Source organism: Esox lucius, chromosome 6 (genome assembly GCF_011004845.1).
Source record: "Esox lucius isolate fEsoLuc1 chromosome 6, fEsoLuc1.pri, whole genome shotgun sequence".
Lineage (NCBI taxonomy): Eukaryota > Metazoa > Chordata > Actinopteri > Esociformes > Esocidae > Esox > Esox lucius.
The window spans coordinates 17,730,852-17,752,109 of record NC_047574.1 but is presented as its reverse complement, the minus strand read 5'-3'; the positions used below and the strand labels follow the sequence as shown (position 1 = coordinate 17,752,109).

Below are 21,258 nucleotides of genomic sequence, written 5' to 3'. Positions count from 1 at the left end.
TTCCAATACGGTGACTGGACATCTGTCTTCTCACAAAAGGCCTTATTTTAGACGTTTTAACATGGTGGTTGTTATTGGGCAATACTAATTTACAGAGGCTTACAGTCTGAATAGAGCCGTTAAAGCTTCCACCACACACCTCTGCGAATGATCCAGCCAATGACGCAGAACAAGCAGTTTATGGATTTCTGTTTCTGCTGCTGCAAATAGCGACATAAATCAAAGTAATAATCGCTCGGTGCTCAACAAACAAAAACAGAGCCATCAAAAAAGTCAAGTGGATTTCCACCCCAGCATGAAAAATACGTCAAACCTTACAGAGTTTAATTGTGTATTTATTTCTTCTAATTACAGGCAACACTTTATATTTTATATGTCTTTAATTTAAGTGCCGTAGGCCTACTGAAAACATGGCAAGTTACCGTGCCGTTTAACATGCATGTTTGAGCCAAGCAAGTTCAATAAAGGAGAGCAAAGTGCCTCTCTTCAGAATAGTGGGAGGGAGGAACCCGGGATGGAGAACGGCACAACTGATAGCTGCACACCATCTGTTTCAGCCAATGCTCAAAAATTACTCAACCGTACCGCCAGACACCGCTTTTATCCACGGAAAGATCATTGTTAGCAGCTCCAAATAAACAACAGATTGCCCATTAACACTTTCCCCCAAATATCCACAGATTAAAACCATAGGCCTTAATGACAGTTCATTGGATCGTCTCTTACACAAAACTCCACCTAAATCTTAATAACGTAACGTCTTATAACAAAAATATCAACATAAATTATATTTATAATAATACTACTACTAATAATATAGTATAATCATCATAATCTGCTTTTATCATTAGATAAAAAGTACAACATTTTATTAATTTCGTCTTTGTACAGCATAACATTTAGTTTACATATATCATACTGTTATTTTTCCAACAATATAGTTATAGATATGACAGTAACATTTTTGGACGGACATGTTTTTAAATTTATTCTGTTCAAACACATGACGTTTAAATTTCGGCTACTATGAAGATGTTTATGCAATTGTTAATTATATGTATTTAGATATTGGGCAACATACTTGTGTCTTTTTTCTCCCTAAGGCCATTATATATGAGGGTCAAGACAAAAACCCAGAAATGTGCAGAGTTCTTCTTACGCACGAAATTATGTGCAGGTAAGTTTTTTTTAGTTTTTTTGCCTCTGAAGACCCATAGTTGTTAAAGAACTATACAATATGTTTCAATATTGTCTGTTCATTATATTGGCACAGTATCCGGAGTTGGCCTAAGTGGAAATTAAACCCACTGGTACCCAGCTTCTTGAGTATTTTTTGTCTGATGCCAATGAGTCTGCGCCTCAAAATAGGCGCTCAGTTCTTGGTTGATCCCACCTGTCATCAATGATCAGCGAGATTTTTAGCTTCATTTAACCACGTATATCTCAAGCTCTCATGTTGCTCTGTTATTCAATGTTGTCATTGATACTTAAAGGAAAAACGTCTTTTGTTGTTACTGTTGAACCCAGCGTGAGCTTTGTGAGAACTGAATTTGGATACTGTTGGTTTAACCTTTTTGTGGCACCGCCACATTTTTTCCTAGTTTTTCGCGAGCAAATGTACTCACCAAGAAATGATAATCATATGTACGTTTTTATTGCATAACATGCTCAATGTATAGATGCATACATTACAAATTTGTAACAAGTGGAATATGCGTGCGTTCTAGATGGCATTTTACTGTTAAACAGAACGTGCATTCGCGTTTGAGGACTGCAAAAGGATGTCATTCAAGAGTGCATGCTATTATAGTCTTGGCATACTAAAGTATATTTTTTGGGGGAATAATTTGCGGAACTAGAATCAAATCCACTCAACATATCGCTGCATGTTTATTAAAATGGAAACGGGACATCATATGATTTGACTGATATGAATGGACTCATAGCTTTTAAAATGCTTTGTGCTTCTTTTCTCACTATATGGCTTTTATTAATCAAATTTAGATCTGTAGCCTATTTACAATTGTACGTTTCCACTTCAAATTGTGTTTAATTTGTTTTAACTAAAGAACAAATCGAAGAACTGAAGTTACATTGTAGGTTTAGAGATGGTGGAGGAGTTGCTTTCAGGCCATACTTGATAAATACCCCACAGAAATATTGGTTGAGGGTGGCATCTTGCATTTCCCCACATTAAAAAGCAGCTTGGCAATTAGAGGTAAACAAAAGCTGAAGCTGTGAAAAGTGACTCCCCTGCCTCCTGGCCCAATCCCCTCTCTCCTCCCTCTCAACCACCTCTCCAGTGGTATGGCAAACAGTGAACCGAAAACATGTAATTTTTCCTGTTTAATTACCCATCAGCATCTATGAAAGAATAGATATGGTGAAACCTGTTCCTCTGTCATTTTCTGCAATTTCACACAATTGCCTTTTGCATTAGAAAGGGACTGTCTAATGCCAAATATGGTCATGTAAACAGTAACTGCTGTTGTTATGATCACAAACATGGTCTTTATTCCCCTAGCCGGTGTTGTGACAAGAAAAGCTGCGGCAACAGGAACGAGACTCCATCCGACCCTGTGATCATCGACAGGTAGGACTTGCTCCATGTCTCCTTCGTACTGCTGTGATTGTCAACCATGTAAGATTCATCCCCATGCTCTGCTGGGAAGTGAGGGAGTTAGAACTCCCCAGTGTTTGGGTCCCCAGTTGGGTCGGCTCCAACCTTCTGGTTCACTCTGTGGGAATGGGGGGGGGGGGGGGCAACGACTTGTGTTCAGAGGGGTGGTCACCACCTGGAGAACGAAGTTCAATCAGAGGGGCATCATGCAAGGTATTCACAGCTGAAAAGTGTGTGTGTGCGCGCGCGTGCGCACGTGTGTGTGTGTGTGTGCGTGCACGTGTGTGTGTGTGTGTGCGTGCGCGCATGCCTCAACATTGGGGCCATGTAACTCTCTATGCTGTGGGTAAAGACAGCAATGCTAATGGAGTGGATAGAGGCAGCAATACTAATATTTGACTAGCCAGAATCACTGTTTGCTTAGCAGAGAATGCATGGTATCTGACAGAGGGGACAACTCTCTTATTAGTATTCAAATAAGGCCGAACAGTTGTTCCTGCCACTCCAGCAGCTTCTCATGCATCAGGAAGTATGCTGCCCTCGGTGCCTCCTGGATTACCACAGCCCCTGCTCCTCTGGACGGCTCTTTTTACTAGAACTGTTGTAGCTTTACTATGAGGGTTGTTCTTGAATTACAGTAGCATATATGCATGGCAAAAAAATAAAATAATAAAACATAGTAGTAGTTTTCAAGATTAAAAAAATAATAATATGTTTAATTACTTACTTAATAAAAAAATTAAAAAATCATTATAATAATATTGTGCCACAAGTAGGAGTAGGAACATACATTGTGTTTGCCCCAATGAGACGTTATAGGTAAATTAGATTTTTTTTTGAGACAACAAAATTAAATCAAGATCAACTATCCTTCAAGATTTCACTAAAGTGAAATTATTAATCCTTAAACTAACAATATTATGCTCCTTCATTTAAATGGAGTAACACCAAGTGACACAAAATTATAATGGAATACTAAAATGTATGGTGCTCATAATAAAGACCCCTCCCCCGATAACAGTTTTCCACTGAATAGAATGGAGGACCTTGTACCTTTATTGTCTACAATATTAAAGGCAGTAACACCAATCACATAAAACTGAGCGACACATTAAACTAGGTGCATGAATAGGAATAATAATTATTAATAGCCTTATTTTTTTAATATAAAAGATTCAATACCTTGTTCACTGTCTAGCCTTCATAAAATTCCAAAAGTTTATAAAATTCCACATTTTGGGGCATTTAAAGGACATTTATTTTATAGATTGAACTACATGGTCACAAAGTCAGATTTATGCATTTAATACCTCAATTGAAAAATGACCTGCATAGGAATGGATGAAAAATAATATAAGGGGCAGTACTTTGTTAATCACTTTTATTTTAAGATGTGGATTCTGATTGATTAGATTAATGTATTTATTGGATACATTGTTCACACAGAAACCTAAAGCATGAGAGCTAAACAAGTCGCTTCCACTGCTTCTACCTTGTATTGCCACCTTTGTTGTATTGAGTTTTACACTCTATTGTTCTTAATTCTACAGTCACATCGTGTCACATAAGAACAATAGCCAAAATGAATGCATGCAGAATTAAAGTCAGAGAGAGAAAAAAAGAAAAGCGGATGGATATTGTAAGCCCAACCAGTTCAGAAAAAAAAGCTCAGATTTTCATTGTGACTGTAGTGAATGGGAGTAAAGTATCCTTTTCCTTGCACAATGAGGGGGTCTGTTGAATCACAAAAGCATATGTTCCTCATTAGACCCTCCCATTGTCTCCATGTCGTAACTATGAGCAGATCAGTTCACCCTCCCAGACCTATACTACTTCCCATTGACTTCCCACTGACTGGAGGGAATTGCATAAAGGCTAGTTGTGGAGTTTCACTCACGTGTGCTGTAGGCCTACTGCAGACACATTGCAATCAGTTTACCACCCTGATTTAGTATTTTTTAGTGAACATATGGGTGAGATTTTTTTTAAAGCTTCAATGTGTAACAGACTCTCCTGTTACATCTGTCAGCTTCTCATGCAAATTGTGAGTGGCACCTGTGCTGTGGTTGCTTCAGGCTGAAAGTGATTATTTTCTATTGAATTGTGCTTAAGGTTGATTGTGTGGGAGAGTTACAGTTTAAAACAACTATTTAAGCTCTGCTACATTTCCTAGAGGATCAGTAGTATCTTTAAGGCAGACTCAGTGAACTGACGTTACCAGGAGCAGCACTGCAGATACAGTGATGAGCGAGACACAAGATCTCACTTTAATACAGTCCTACACAGCTTCTCTGCTTGTGCACTTGTTCACTTCACGCTGTTGCAGAATAGGATCCAGGGGACCGAAGTAGAGAAGTTTAACATTGCGCATCATTGCTCTTAGTTTGTGTCTCAGAAACTGACCCACTTTGCTGTTTACTTGGTTTATCTACATCATATTTCTGAATTACCTTTAACAGATTTGGAGTGAATCATTGATGGCATTGCCTTGCTGTAACATTTTCCCAGATGGTACGAGGGGAAAGCGCACACAGCTAGCTGGCATCTAGCAAGACATTAACTGGCGTTCCCATGGATCTGGCATATCCGACTGAGTTTGGGAAACATATCATTCCAAATGTGTCCTATTTTCCTGTGGTCAAGCCAGACATCTGTTTACCCTATTTTCTCTCAGAGATTTTTTTGAGGGAAATTATTATTTTAAAAAGTTGAGCTTCAGTGCTGGTGGATCTTTAAATATTTCACAAGTTATGTTTGATGTCATTACATAATTTTAATGTGTTTTCTGGAGAAAGAAAGTGACTGTGTGTGTGTGTGTGTGTGTATGCTGCTGGGAAAAGACTATCTTCTGTTCAGACTGTAAAATTAAAGTATGCTATTTTTTGTATGCATATTTTAATCAGGAAATAATAATGTTGGAAACAATGTTTTCTCTAGCAGAAACAAAAAGACGCTGATTGAATTTGGTGACTAATTGTACCACTATTTCTATGACTACAGCTCTTTGTAGTCGGTTATAATCATATCTTCCCGGTAGGAAGTGAGTGGTGGAATGGATGTCACATCTATAAACTAGTGGCGCCTTAAAGTGAGTGGGGGCGTGGGTTTATACAGGCAGTAATTTGAGTCTCTAGAGTTATAGTGATGATGTGCCCAATATCTGATTAGCTGGTTTCCTCATTTACAGTATGTGTAGAGCTGTGTGCCAAACATAACTCAATTTGTGAGGACTCTCCTACCCTGGTATCTGTCTTCACTCTCCTGCATATTGACTTTGTTTTCTTCTGTGTGAAAGATTAGATATGTGGTCCAGGCTTACACATGGATTTTGTAATAAGAATGAAGAACATGCTGTTAGGAAAAAAAGGAAAGAAAATGACTCTTTCTAGCTGTCAAAGTTGAAAGGTCACTTGTATCACAGAGAAGATACAGCAGATTAGGTGAGGATAGCTGAAGAGGGAATGTGTTTTCAGAGCTCACGCTGCCCATACATGAATTTTGAATCTAATATACGTACACACAGCTTAACATCCGTGTCAATTTAAGCTTCCATCCAGAAAGGTGGACCAAACCAAAACATGTCAAGTCTTCTTCTTCATGTTTCATCTTCTATCCCTTTTACTTCCTGTCACAAAGGTCAAAGAGCATTGACCTCTGGAGGCTGGCCAGCTACTGAATTATTCATGACATTGACTGTTTTTTAATTTTACTCTACATGGTTGTGCTGAGGGATGGTTTTATTAATTAAGCTTATTTATAATGGCCTCTTCGCACCTGTTCGCCTGTTAATGCAATTAACGTTTTTTGCAAATTATGCTTAGCTTTTTGTTACGTCACTCATTATTTCACTTTGTTCTCTCTCTAAATGACTGCATTATCGTTAATTTGTGGAACACTTATGAAGTCATACCCAGTGTAATGAGTTGATGTCAAAATGTTTTGTGAGGAACAAAAGACTCAGATTTGGACCATCTCACATGTACTTTTTCTTCTATCTAAACAACTCATCAGATTTATTTGGTGGTGTTTTCCCATCTGTTTTTTTTCCCAAAAGCGTGATTAACTCCCAGGCTGAACAAATACATTTATTTTGCTGTGGAAATGCTACTGTATGTAAATGAGAACCAGCAATATAGAGAATTTAGGCAAATTGTAATTAATTGTGTCCTTTAATGTCATTTACATTTTTGGCTAAGCCCTGGACTATCAAAGAGGATTGCAGAGACCATTTTAATTACACATTGAAAAAATGGGCTGATTTTATTGAGCCAGTGTTTTGATAACCTGTGAAGAGTGTTTTCCTTATTGACTACCTAAATAACATGTTTTCACTGCATCTGCTAGGCTCATATATATATATATATATATATATATATATATATATATATATATATATAGTGATAATTTCTATTCTGCAAGTGAGAATAATGCAATGCAGTGATCAAGTAATGCGCAGTTTGTACTGTTGTGTTGAACACTGGAGGTGTTGCTCATGGAAGATGTAACTGCCTATGGGGCAAACACATGTACATGAATGCATGAACACACGCGCACACACACACACACACACACATCAGCCACACACCAGCCACACACCAACATTTCATATTCATGCCACAACAATATTTGCATCTCCCTGTTTTATTTACAGTTGTTTTCAGTGTAATTCCTCAGACAGATGTGGGTTTGTGACACCCTGTGAAAAAGGAGAGAAGAAACTGTCCGGCCCTGCCTGGACCTGAGTAATGTTTTAGTGAAGATCTCCTCTTGAGCCAGAGTACGAAGAGCAGGAAGTGTTGAGAGCAAAAGCTGTACTTGGCAGCTCTTTGTTGGCTTACACTTGCCGAAAAATGAAACCTAGAACCTTTCAGCCTTGGAGCCAGAAACTCCTTCTCACTCTTCCAACATTCTAGATTGGGTAATACTTTTCACTGGGTAATACTGTTCACTAAGCAAAACATTACCTCAAATTATTCTGCTCTGCTTCTTATTCCCTCCTCCCTCATGTCGGTTTTATCGCAGTTTGTAAATGTCAAAACGCGTACAAAGACGCACATTATAAATGATATTTTCCAAATTATGCTCTCATGTTTGGGTTCACATGAGTGGCGTCTGAAGGTAACATGGTGCCTGATGTTCCCGGAGGAGACCCACCTCACTGCGGTATGATTCCCCAGAGGCCCCAGCTAATGGCAAGACTTGACAACAGCATGGAAGACAGGGGTGTTGTGTTTTACTGGCGCTGAGCAGGGGTGATGACTTTAACATGTGTGGAGAGAAAGAGCGAGGTGTGTGTGTGTGTGTGTGTGTGTGTGTGTGAGAGAGAGAGAGATAAAGAGAGAGTGTGAGAGAAGTATATGGTACAAGAAACTAGTCCGGGCCAACCGAGCGACAGATTCGGCTCCAGCTTGACGGCAGTGAAAGACGAAACATGGTTCCACATGTGTTGAGAAAGAGCAGTCCATCTGTCCGTAGAGAGAACCCCTCCCCCCTTTCAACCCAGACCCCTGTCCCGTTCTCTTTCTCTCCCCCTCTCTTCCCCCATTCTACTCCCCTGGTTCCCTCTGCTGACAGAAACAAGGCCAGAGCTGAGGTGATGGGATAAAGGCTTGGCCAAGAGCAACACTGGCCCATACACTCACTTGCATGTTGCGCTCATATATCTAAATGGGGAAATCAAAATTGATTCCCCTCAAAAATTATGTATTTACTAATCCACAAAACCTAACCTTAACCCTAAAACTTAACCCTAACCGCTAAACCTAATCCCTAACCCTAACATCAATTGAAACCTTTAGCCTAAAGTAACATAAAGCAATTTTTTAAAATATTTTGTCACTGTTTAAATAGTAACACAGACACACACAAGCACGCAAAAAAACATTTTATTATTGTTGTGGACATGAGAAAACCAAATGACCATGTTGAATATCCCCTAAATGTACCCTAACCCTAAAACTAACCTTCCCTAATCATAACATAAGTCTAACCCTAAAAATAACTTCTAAACATTTTTGGGGATCAGCTAAAAGCCTTGTGGGATTTGTCAGATCCCAAAATCTTTTCTGCTGATGATGTTCCATTCTCTTCTATTACTGTAAATGAAGGTAAATGATATTGAAAAAAAAATATATATATATTGAAATTAAACACAGTTCTTGAAAATTACTAAATATTGGTCGTTAATAAATACATTTCTGTTTCCCAAAAAGTTGTGAAGCTGTGAAAATTTTAAGTAAAACAGAAACCAATGATGTGCAAATAATTTAAACCCTATATTCAATAGAAAATAGCTGGGGCAGGGGCAACAAAAGACTAGAAAAGTTGTGTAATGCAAAAAAAATATGTGTGGAACATCTCACAACTAATTAGGTTAACTGGCAACAACATGACTGGGTATAAAAAGAGTCTTTCAGAAGTAAAGATGGAGAGAGGTGCACCACTCTCTGAAAGACTGTGCCGGCAAATAGTGCAAAAAATGTAAGAGTTTCTCAATGTTAAATGGGGTTTGGGGAGCTCTTCATCTACAGTACATAAAATCAGAGAATACAGAGAAACCTCTGTACGCAAGGGACAAGGCCGAAAACCAGTATTGGATGGCCGTGATCTTCGGGCCCTCAGTCGGCACTGCATTACAAACAGACACGATTCTGTAGTGGAAATCATTGAGTGGGCTCAGAAACACTTCTGAAAACCACTGTCTGTCAACACAGTATGTCGCTGCATCTACAAATGCAAGTTAAATCTCTACAATGCCAAGCAGAAACCATATAAAAACAAGATAGAGAAATGCCATTGCCTTCTCTGGACCCGAGCTCATTTAAGATGAACTGAGGTAAAGTGGAATACAAACCTGTGGTTTGACGAACCAAAATTAGAAATTATTTTAAGGAATCATGGACGCTGCGTCCTGTGGGCTAAAGAGGAGAGGGACGATCTGGCTTCTTATCAGCACACAGTGCAAAAGCCAGCATCCGTTATGGTATGGGGGTGCGTTAGTGCACATGGCATGGGTGACAATATATACAGGTTTTGGAGCAACATATGCTGCCATCCAGACAATGTCTGGGAAGGCTTTCAGGGAAGGCTTTGCTTATTTCAGCAAGACAATGCCAAAACACATTCTGCACATATTACAACAGCATAGCTCCAAAAGTAAAAGAGTCCGGGTGCTAAATTGGCCTGCCTGCAGTCCAGACCTGTCACCCATTGAAAACATTTGGTGCATTATGAAACAAAAATATGACAAAGGAGACCCGAACTGTTGAACTGCTGAAATCCTATGGCAAGCAGGAATGGAAAAACATTTCACTTTAAAAACTACAGCAATTCAAACAGTTCCCTCCTTCCGTTCCCCAAGGCTAACAGAGTATTGTTAAAGAGGTGATCCAACACAGTGGTAAACTTGCCCCTGTCCCAACTTTTTGCTGTTGCTGGCATCAAATTCAAAATGGGCAGGTATTTTAAAAAAAAAACGATGTTGTCTTTGTACTATTTTCAAATAGTACAAAAAGTACTAAGTATAGGGATAAATGATTTGCACATCACTGCATTCTGTTTTTATTTGCATTTTATGCAGCAGCTCAACTTTTTTGGAAATATGTTTGTAATCATTGAATACAGTTAATGTATTCATACTGAATTTCCATGAAGCAGTAGTGCAATACAGTCCACAATGTCTGTATTCTTGTATAATGGAAATCTTACATTATTAAAAAATTCAATCTAACCTAAATAAAACATGTTGATCTCAAATATTTAACAGATCTCCTTTATAATTAAACTATGTAGCTGTTTAGAAATCTTTGTTTGGTTTCTTAAAGATGGTGGAAAAGCTTTTTTCTATCTTATCAGTTGCATTTAGGTCACCCCGTTTCTACATATTTTTTCTTCCTTTTGAAAAAGGGTCTTCTTTCTGTCTTTTGGCATGTTTTCCCCCCATTCAATCCTTATTAGGTTCCCCCTAATTGTCAAACAAACTGTTGGGTCAACCTAAGTTGTATCTGGCCGTAAAACAGCACATTAGGCCCTGGTGAGGGATATATGTGGTATTTCATCGGAGACGGAGTAATGCTGGGGTTTTACGGTTAAGTACCAGTTCACGCCCATGCCATTTGTTTCGCATTAGGCTGGAGGTTTTGTAAATCAGATCAATATGTTTGCAGTGATGTGATTCCTCGCCTGGATCACAGAGTCGTTTCTTTCCTCAGGACTTCTTGTGGGACTGGTTTAATCACCCCTCCTTTTATTTCTCTCTCTCCCCCTTCATCCTTCCATCTTTATCTTAATATATAATATATTTTTTTTAATGTAGCAATTTGTAGTTTGACATTATGATGGGAAGGAGTGGACAACTGCACCAGAAATGGTTGTTCCTTAAGGTGTGGGGTCACAGGACAAAGATGTGGAATTCTGGGATGTGGTCATCAGTTACCTCAAGGAAATAAGCAGGTCTAGCAGCTCAGATGCCCCTCATAGGTGCCTAGAATGGATCTTTTTTTTTCTTCTACGATTTGATTGTTCCCGGTTTTTCCACGAATCACCAAGGTATGATAAATGTAGGGATGACCCAGGCTTTTTATACACATTTTTGATTCAGTCTGGCGCCATTTGTGTTCCTTTTTAAAAAGCAAGAAATAGCTTAAAATCAAATTACACAGGAATAAATTAAAATATTTCAAGATACATGGAACAGTTTGCTTTAAAACCTTTGTGTTCTAATAATTGAAAACTTTCCTATAATATATGTCTGAAGTTGACCCCAGAAGCCTTCACGTTATATTCTTTTTTTCTAAAGCAAGCCTCCTTTCCAATGCGGAGTAGTGGCTCGTCCTCATCCCCCTTACATCCTGCCCCTACTGTGTTAATGATATATGACAGACATTTTCTTGTGCTGGTTCAGTGGCAGGAAAGGTCCTGGCTAGTCTCTGTCAATCCATCTGACTTATGTTCGCATGTCTTGAATTACTGCTTGATAGAAACCTGCTGCTGGCTCCTCTTGCCAATTGAAATCAGATCTCCTCCACAGCCTGGTGTGATATTGATCCATATTTAACACCCAGTCTGCAGATCGATCACTATTGATTTACAATAAAAACCACTCCTCTGCTTGTTCAGCCCCAGGTTTGATACGGTGAAAGAAAACAACTGCATTATGTCCTTACCATGCATGGACCGCAGCCGTAGAAACATGTGAGGAGCTATATCATTCCAATAACCAAAAAATAGTTATTTCTAAAAATGACAACATGGTTAGTGTGTTTCATGGAGCGCTTAAACCGAAACAACGATCCACTTAATTCCTGTGAAACAAAGTAACAGTAATGGATTTATTCGGATGACATGTCTTTTAGCAGTAATGTATTAAAGAAGACCTGCCCCGTTTCTTACTGATAACAAGGATCTATATTTCAGTTGGAAAGTATCACTCATATAACATCTGTCTGAATCTGAAATGGAATGCTTTAAGCTTGGGTTCATCCATGTTCACTTCAGATTGATTTCTGCGTGTTAACACGATGACATGACTTCCTATGGCTTTATATAAATCAGCCCCTCACTTGTTATCCCACCCTCACATAGACATGTTCTCTCCCTTCCACACCCTCAGTATTGGAGCCCAGTGTGCGGTAGAGAGCGGCACTAGCAGTTCCAGATCCTGGCCTCTCCGTGTCATGTCTTAGTCTTAATCACTCTGACTTCCTCCACTCTGTGAAATAACTGTTCCCATCCAGCAGGTCTGAGTCCCAGCGCAGGCCTTGCGGACATCTGAAAGAAATTATCCCCAATCTCTGACATCCAGGAGTTTACAGTTTTATAATGATTGGGAAAAACCACATGTCCTCCGAGGGAGCTCACATTTTTTAGATGCCTCCCCATCTGAGCTGCACTTGGAGCGGACTGACCGGACAGCCCGGCACATTTCACCGTTTCCATGGAAGTCATTACGTTACAGGGGGGTAAATCCCCACCCAAATGTTCCCTCCTCTGTGAGTGTGGCACCATCTCCACTGCGTTTGTCCCTGTGTTAGCGCCGGTTGTTTGTTTGTCCTGGGGAGGTTGACTGTGCTAATGCAGGGACCAGACCATGCCGGGTCGGGGGCGACACCAACCTGGAGCCGCCTGGCATTGCTCTGCACCCTCACCGCCGGGCTTGTTTGGACTGCAGCTCCGGTTTGCTTTCTTAGAGGGAAGCTGAGACTTCATAATCGCTGGCCCTACCCTCGGGTGGGGAGCGCTGCGCGGGCCAGAGGGAGTGATGACATAGTCCTAGGGGCCTTGCCAGTCCACCCTTGTGCTCTTAGCATATTTATTTTCTCTGCTCATTGTGTGGTTTAAGTCACACCATATTATGTTCAGCCCCAATGCACGTGCAGATCACTCTTATGTGATGAGGTAAATGCCAGAGACCCGTGGGCTTTGTTTTCACTAATTATTTAGGGGGATTACTGGCTGGCTGACCTGAGTGTATTTTTATTAGTCTGTTTTAGGGCCTGTTTTGGGGGTTTCATAACTGATCTAATAAAAGGAGACAGATAGAGAAAACGGAGACCATTTCCAAAGGATTCTTGGAAGATCCAGAAATATAAGAACCACAGAAAGTGTGTTTAAAATCTCGCTCAATGTCAAATGTGAGACCCGGTTGTTTTTCGGCTTTGGAGAATGTTTTTATTCAGTGCCACTGTTGTGTTCTGTTGTATTATTGAAATGGCTTGTTGCTTCGAATAGAGTCAACCTGGTCTGACAATACATTGTATCCAGTGGAGAGTGAAAGCCATCTGAGCAGCGTGGGCTCGCCAGAACACACAGTGAGATTGGAGGAGGGGGCTGAGTGCTCCTCCACATGGAGATCCAGGATAACAGAGAATGTCCAGGCCATTTTCCAGAGATTCAGTAATAGGAATCTACACTGGCTTGACAATTAAGTTGTGCACACAACGAGGAGTGAGGAGGAAGAGGCGGAGATTGTGTTGATTAAGATGGACAACCCACATGGGTTTACCTGTCTTAAGCCAAGTGTCAAACAGGGACTGACGGACATTTCAGGATATGCAGTCTGTTTGGTAGTGAACTGCCTTGCTAAAAGCTTTTTTTTTCCCGGGTCCAGTTGCAGAAGTGCATGTCAACATTTGCTTGTTGTTTTGGTTTTCTGTTCGAAAAGGGGAAAGTAAAACAAGCAGGTCAGAAAAGGTTAGCGGCGGGGGTTAAAAAGGTTGCACTATTTTTTTTTTCTTTACCTTTGCAACCTCATATGGCTAAGCCATTTTACAAGCTCTCCAAAACGTGGTGGAAGGTAGCGTGAGTGTGTATGTGTGTTTGTCTGTAATTGAAGGGGTTGAAGGGTAGGCGCTCCAGTGATCTATCAGCAGCAGCACAATCACAGACAGGATGGCAGCCACTGCCACTAAAAAGACAGAGACAGATTGGCAGGACTTTCTCAGTTAAGATACATAACACCAGAAGCAGAAGTCAAAAAGGCTGAGAACAGTGGAGGCTGAACTTTGACCTCTCGTGCAAACAAAATGTAGGACAACTATATACTCACTAAGTGATTTGTTTTATTACTAAAGTGTTTCCATCTTCCCACACTTACAAATTAGCTATAATTGTTCTAGTGTTAGTTCCACTTAGCACCGCAAGGTCCCCCAATTTCTCTGAAGCTGCATTTTTCTTGACGACAGTCTATTTGTGTAAAGATTGGCCTGTCACTTTGTGAAACAACATTCATGATTTTTTATTGTTGCTCTGCCATCACCTTCTCTTCCTTACTACAAAGTGGCTTTTTGTCATTTGAGGGAAGTCAACTTCATCAGGTCGACACAGAGGTGTGCTTCACATGTCATTCAGAGGAGCTCTCCCCTAATGAAATGCTGCATACAGATTTCTGCCTGCGGGCTCGGGGGGATAAGACTGTGGAAACAGAATGAAAAGAACCCCTTTCCGCACACACACGCACACACACGCACACACTTGCTTGAGTGCATCCATATGAAGAGATTCAAATCTTCAATTTATTCAAATATTGATATTTCTACTTGTCAGGAGAAAGGTGCTTTGAAATTTCCTATGAGTACTCCTGTCAGAAAAATAGCATGGAATATGTCAGATCATTCATAAATGGAGTTCAGCCCTGTGAAGTCAGTAGGGAACAGCACAAATATATATGCTTGTCAATAAAGAATAAGACCAATATTACAGAGACTAGGTAGTGCTCCCTCTTCCATCATGTCAAGGATGATCTGTTTGTTTTCTTTCTCCATCGAGACGCCATTTTCTATTCTGCTGCAGCCTATGGGAGTGTGGCCCTTCTGCAGAGGTCCGTAACTGGACGCTGCCCCTCCATGTGGTTTGAATTAGGGCCCCTGAAGCTGTGAAGGACGCCTCACATGACGTGAGGCACTAACACACAAATTCCAATCTGCTGAACGGTGGAGGAAAAGAGCTCTCTGGGAATCCTCCGAGGTTTTTTGGCACGGGTCCGGAGCGATTAAAACAGGGCGGAAACCAATAACTCAGTGAATCATGACTAAATGTCCTATGAAATCTGCTTCGCTCAGTTACATTCACGTCCAACACAACCACCTCAGATTAGAACCTTTCAAACCGAACCAGAGAAGTGTAGAGTTTAGTAGTCGTTTTGCTGAATGGAACTCTTAATGGTGGCAACAGATATCAACCAACCAATCAAATGTATTTATAAAGCCCTTTTTACAACAGCAGTTGTCACAAAGTGCCTTCACAGAAACACCCGGCCTTAAACCCCAAGTAGCAAACAACAGTAGTGTTGAATTTCAGGTAATCAGTCTTGTTTTCCTGTTAGCTACCTCTGGCCTTAACGACCAGGTTCAGATGATGCACGGGGCAGAGAGGCAACATTGTGCCAAGGCGACACAGAACCAGCATCTCCGGTGGTCATGTGATGCTATAGTTCATAGCTGTTGACGAGGAGCGGCTTGGCACAGCTTGGGACCCATCTGGGTTGTGCAGAGGAGCTGTTTTACAGCTAGGCATCTGTTTGGCTGAAGAGCTATTTAGCATATGCTGCTATATAGGAGAATTTGCTGTGACTTTGCCAACCAAGCCCCATGCTGCGCTTGATAGATGCAGTACAATCTAAAGCCGGCCGTGTGAATGATAATGTTGGTATTTATTTTGCTCTAGTAAAACTAGTTGACTCTACTTAGTTATGGCTCTGTTGAATGGTCAGTGTTAAGGCTGGGACCGTCACAGGAATCTCCGTGACACCATTCAGAGTGTCTCCATTGGGGGTATGTGAAACATGAACCAGTGCTCTGCTGCAAGGAATAGGGTTAACATTTACCGCTGCAATCCTCCGTTAATTCTGTTAAGGTCTTTCCATCCCTTTTGTATATAATATTATTGATTGGGTTGGTTTTTACAAAGCAAAGGCTTCCACAAAGAAATAATGGCTTGTTGGTAGTACTGTAGAGGTCATGGGAGTCTATGTCCATGAGTTGCGATACTATCTACTCTATCTGTCCTTCAACTTATCACAAGTAAACTGCAAATTTTTTTTTTTGCAAACCATTCAATAGCAGACTTAAACCCCCTGGTGGTAAGAGCATTGTCTGGTACTGGCTGACTTACACGGTAGACCGTTTAAGCTTCCATACCTCTTTCTCTTCCTTTCCTTTCTTCACAAGAATGCCACACATTGACTCCCTCACAGTGCTCCCCTCCTCAGAGATCAGGACCTGTCGGCGGCGCTCCGTCACGTAGCAGAGTGGCGTTGAACTCACCCAGAGCTGTTGAACAAACACGAGCACAGCCTGTCAATAGCACCTCCGCAAATTAAATGTCTTTCAAATGAACCGTTCCCAGAGCCGCCTACGCACGCTTTGACTCCGAGCGTACCTTTTTAGAAGACAAGAGACGTCAGTGGCCCTTACACTCGTGAGATTTTCAGTCATTAAGAGAGGAAATGTAGTGCACATTTCGCTTGGCGTGTTATTACCGCACAAAAGCCAGGGTTTACAGGACGTAACCACTCATTACATGGTCGGAGACAGCACACCCCGCACCAACTGTTATTGTCCCGTTTCTCCTGTAGTCATTAGATGGTAGTGGTGTAGTAGCCCGGTTGGGTCGTCTCTGAGGCTGTGGTAACAGTGCAGCAGGAGTGACACAGCTGGGGAGAGCAGCTTGAGGCTGCACGCTCAGGAATACACAGGGGCGTTCAAAGTCCCTCTCTGAATCCTGATCAGAACCCTGCCCTGGCCAACTGATGGCCTATTAAATATACATGGGCAGGGGTCAGATCTGGAGGTCCCTGCTTCCTCACAGCCATGTGCACTTAGGTGGAAGGGCTGGGCAACAATAAAAACCTCCTCTCGCTCCAGTGAGCTGTCCCCTGACACCTCCACCTCCAGCTAGTCCGTCAAGTACAGAGCTGGCCTATCACTGCGTACAACCTTGCCTTTGTGAAAAGGCTGAATGATGCTTTTTTTTTTTTTTTTTTACATCGGCCATTATATATTTATATTCAATAACACCCAGGACTGCCCTGTCTCTCCCTCCTCTCGACACAAAGCCCTGGTTGACACTAAGAGAGATCGGTCTGGAGCAGAGATGGAAAGGAACGCTGGAGTGGCTCTTCATGCCTGTGCGTGATTAACATATTCAGTGACAGCCACTCGGTGTTGTTCGTTAAGCCTGCTCTGTTGGCCTAATGAACTGCCGTAGCAGTTTTATCAATTAACTCAGTGGTAAACCCACTCGCGTCAGGAATAGCCCTTTTACCAGACCGATCAGGTTGGTGACCTTTCACCGCCGGCGAACGTCAGACGAGGTTAAAGCCAGTGACAATGACATCTGTACTCCAGCTTTCTACTGAACGGGCGTTCGGGATTGTTGGACGCTGTTTTAACTCGGCGGACGTACACGAAGATGTGACGTGGACCGACCCTCTGGGTGTCCAACATGGAGCCGTTGTGTCATCTGCTCTAGTATTTCACTCTCTATATACACTTAGTCACAAAAGCGCATGTTCTTCAGATCAGCTCATGTGGTTGCAGTATTGATCCACGGTTCTTTGGCAAAATATGTCAATGTAATCATGAAGTATGCATTAGTACAGGCACCAAAAGTTATGATAAATAGGTCAGTCGGACCGCTATATGAAATAGGTAGAAATACATAATTACATATTTAGTTAGTGATATGTCATCACTTCTTCTGAGTCTGGAGACGGCAGATTTACATGTCCCACCATGCAGGGAGGTCTGCTGGATGGAATGGAAAGCATGGAATGTCTGCACTGGGCTCTCACTTTGCTGGACAAACCGCTTGTTGCCAACTGGATACCTGTTTCCTCCTCATAAATCCTAACGAATTCCTCATAGTATGTTGCATATGTAAACCATGATTTAAGGCAGTGTTATATCACAGCTACAGTGTTTTTACTCCATAGCCACCCAAATCCAGTACTATTGAAAGATATTGAATGAAACTTCCAAGCAGGCTATACAATAAACTCTTATTGTTCTGGCAAAGATGTGTTTTAGATTAAACAAAAAATCTAGAAAAAACCTTTGCTATAACACACTTTGCAATTGGTCTAAGTTGGGGGTGTGAAAGGCACCAAAATTGAGCAATAACCACAGTGTGGATTAGTGCACCAGAGCAGAGGGGCCTGATGGCGGGGAATTAATGTTGCATAACAATGTTTGTCATTACTCATGGCCTCTGGAAGGTTTGTAGAAAGCATAGTAAAAGAGAGGAAAGAAAAAAATTGGTATTTGTTCAAAATTAATAGAACAATGTGGTTGTCCTGTGGTTGTCAACAAGCAGCCTCCATGCAGTCTTTAAATTTGTATTTTGAAATCATAGATGTGTAATTCATTACGGTGTGTATTTTATAAAAATCATTTATTTTCTCGAGCCTCCTTTGGCCTTTGAAAACCTCAGGACGGTTTTGGTGTTCGGCGGGAAAACAAATCAGAAGACAGTTACATACAGGCCTGACTGTCTGATAGACTAGTGTTAAGCCCAGCCCTTTAGCCCAATTCATAGTCATTGGCCTGTTATATAAGATACAGTTACATTTGTAACTGTAATAAGTAAACCCAAAGGTTTCTTTTAATCTGGGGTTACTTTGAGGTGCACATGAAGAGGACTTTTCAAACATGCCCATTATTTACTCAAAAGACAAGTAAAGCTGATGTCTCATACCAATCTGCCTGTATGCGATTTTACGTATAACAATGCCTGAACTTAGTGCCTACCGTCTGTTTCTGTGTACTGAAACAGCAAACTTTCTGAGTCGAATCAGACGTGTAGCTCAGTGTTGTAGCTCCTAGTGATTATGGGGTAAAGGACAGGTTCCCCTCAGTGATATGCTGACTATGCCTGTACTTCATACATCAACAATTCCCCCCTGCATGTACCCCCACCCCCAAACACACACATTGTTTCTTCCTCCACCCCACGTCGCTAGTGTTCATTTACACTGCAGCAACCTGCTTTACACACGTCACCTTTCTCTCGTGAGTAACTGCGATGGTCTCATGGAGGATAATGTGGTTTAAACTCCATATTGCCTGTCTATTAGGAGAGACATGATGGCCACCACAAATAATAAAAGACATATTTATTCGTCTGTGTGTGACGCTAACTAGGCAACATATCAAGCTGCTGCTAATGGTCTCTTCCTGTCAGATATTGCACCCTCTATTCCAATTCCCCAAGGACCTCACCGCAACATTTTTTTTTTTCATTTTCCAATGGAGCCTGGCCATAAATGCACATGCACCTCATATATATTTGATAGTTAATATTTATCCTCGCCAGGGAAGTGCACTCTACATGTGGTAACATACGATTACCTGCGATTTGTATGGAAAAGAAACAATCCATATGTATATATAATTCATGACAGAGGGCCTATCAGTTTTTATGGCTCTCTATCCAGGCTTATTAAAGTTTTATCGTAATTGACTGGAAGCAAGAGTTTTTTTTAGCATGTTTCGTTGCATGACTTTCTACCTTAAATAATTAAGTCAAGTTTAATTGGTTGTATTTTGAAGCACCTAGATGATACTAGTCCCCAAATTCAGAATCCTGAATTGTAGACAATAATGTTATGCGTTGTAGCAATTTATTTCTTCAGTAAGGCAGAGAATGTATGAAATCCAGAGCCAAAAACAACCCAATTCAAACCCTGTTTTTGCTGGTTAATGCTATGACATGACATTGTCAATCAAAACTGATTCACCGACTATAACCCCTGAATCGACTCCACTGATTGGTGGTCAAGTTGCTCTCTTGACGGCAGATTGACAGGAGGAAAATTGCGCTTTCAAATTTCACCCTTCATTCGTTGCAGTTGTTCTTCCACACCTCAAACCTCTTCTCCATGCCTGAGACAGACGGAGGATTTATCCGTTAGGCGTTAGCAGGGTGAACGGCTGGACAGATTGAGGTGGGATGCAAGAGGCGGGCCTGGAAGACAATCCTACATTTGAGCACTGTGAGGGAAAATCAATCATGTCGTCATAAGTGAGAAGTATGGATTCATTTCATCAGCTGGTTCTTGTCCTGTTCATGCAACCGGCTCACTGACTGTTCCGTCCTGCTGATGGGCTGCCTCCGTGACCCCTGAATTTGAGAAAGGAGGGATTTCAAGAGCTGTTGTAATAAGGTTTCTAGTGCATTCAGTGCAGTAGTCTGCTGGAAACCTCTGGTGCTTTTCCTTCAGTATGTGGTAATGGCCTAGCCATCAGATTTTTTTTAGCAGAACATTTTGGATAGTTTTGTAAGACAATGTTTTGCAACTATCTCCAAAGTGTTTTAAAGGGCACCAAGTTTGTCTGTTGACATGTTTACCTCATCGTTTCACGGGGTTACATATGGGCGATAAAAGCACTGCGACAAAGCACTGCACTTAAAATGAAGGTGCTAGATTCTGAAAGGGTTCTTCAGATGTCCCCATAGAAGAACCCTTTGTAGAACCCTTTTGGTTTCAGTTAGAATGCTGTTTGGTTCCAGTTAGAAAACATTCCATTGAGAACTCTACATGGAACCCCAAATGTTTCTGAATACACCAAGAAAAGGTTATCCATTGGTGCCAATCAAATAACTCTTTTGGAAACCTTTTTTCGAAGAGGGTATAGGGTGTGAAACACTCCAAAAGGGCTGTAGGTGATGACTTGGAAAGCAGCAAGTAGAAATCGACAGCTAGTTTACAGCCTTGTTGTTGATTCAAGAGAGCGAGATGGAGAGAGGATCAGAGAGATTGAGCAAAGAGAGAGAGAGATAGATGGAGGGAAGGGGAGGGTTAGTGGTGATAAATTTAATGGAAAAATCAAATACAAAACAAATTCATTCCTCTCCCCTTGATGCTCGAGTCGTTCCTTTCTTTGCCTGTGTATAGACCTTAAAATAAACTCACTCCTTATCGATTGCATCTGAATTGTTACAGAGATTTCTGAAAAGTAGTCTTGACACACCACAAAAAGTCATCTCGGGAGATGAGAGCATACAGACTGAACAGCTAACAATTCTTTTCTTCTTGCCTTTCTAACTTAATTCACTAAGGTTGCACGTTTCATTTATCAGTGCGCGGCATTACAGAATGGGCAATACGTGGCTCTGTATCAATGCCATTGCTAATAAGCGCA

General features: G+C 41.1%; 1 protein-coding gene across 8 annotated transcripts in view; it reads left to right on the top strand.

Moving 5' to 3' along the window:
* The window catches only part of LOC105010579 (transcription factor COE3), a 72,791-nt gene that overhangs the window by 2,219 nt on the left and 49,314 nt on the right, over positions 1-21,258 (top strand). For all 8 annotated transcript variants that reach the window (XM_010869961.4, XM_020047003.3, XM_010869963.5 and 5 more), the window contains exons 5-6: positions 1,104-1,177; positions 2,525-2,593. In XM_010869961.4, coding sequence (XP_010868263.1) covers positions 1,104-1,177; positions 2,525-2,593 — 143 coding nt within the window. The remainder of the gene's footprint in view (positions 1-1,103; positions 1,178-2,524; positions 2,594-21,258) is intronic.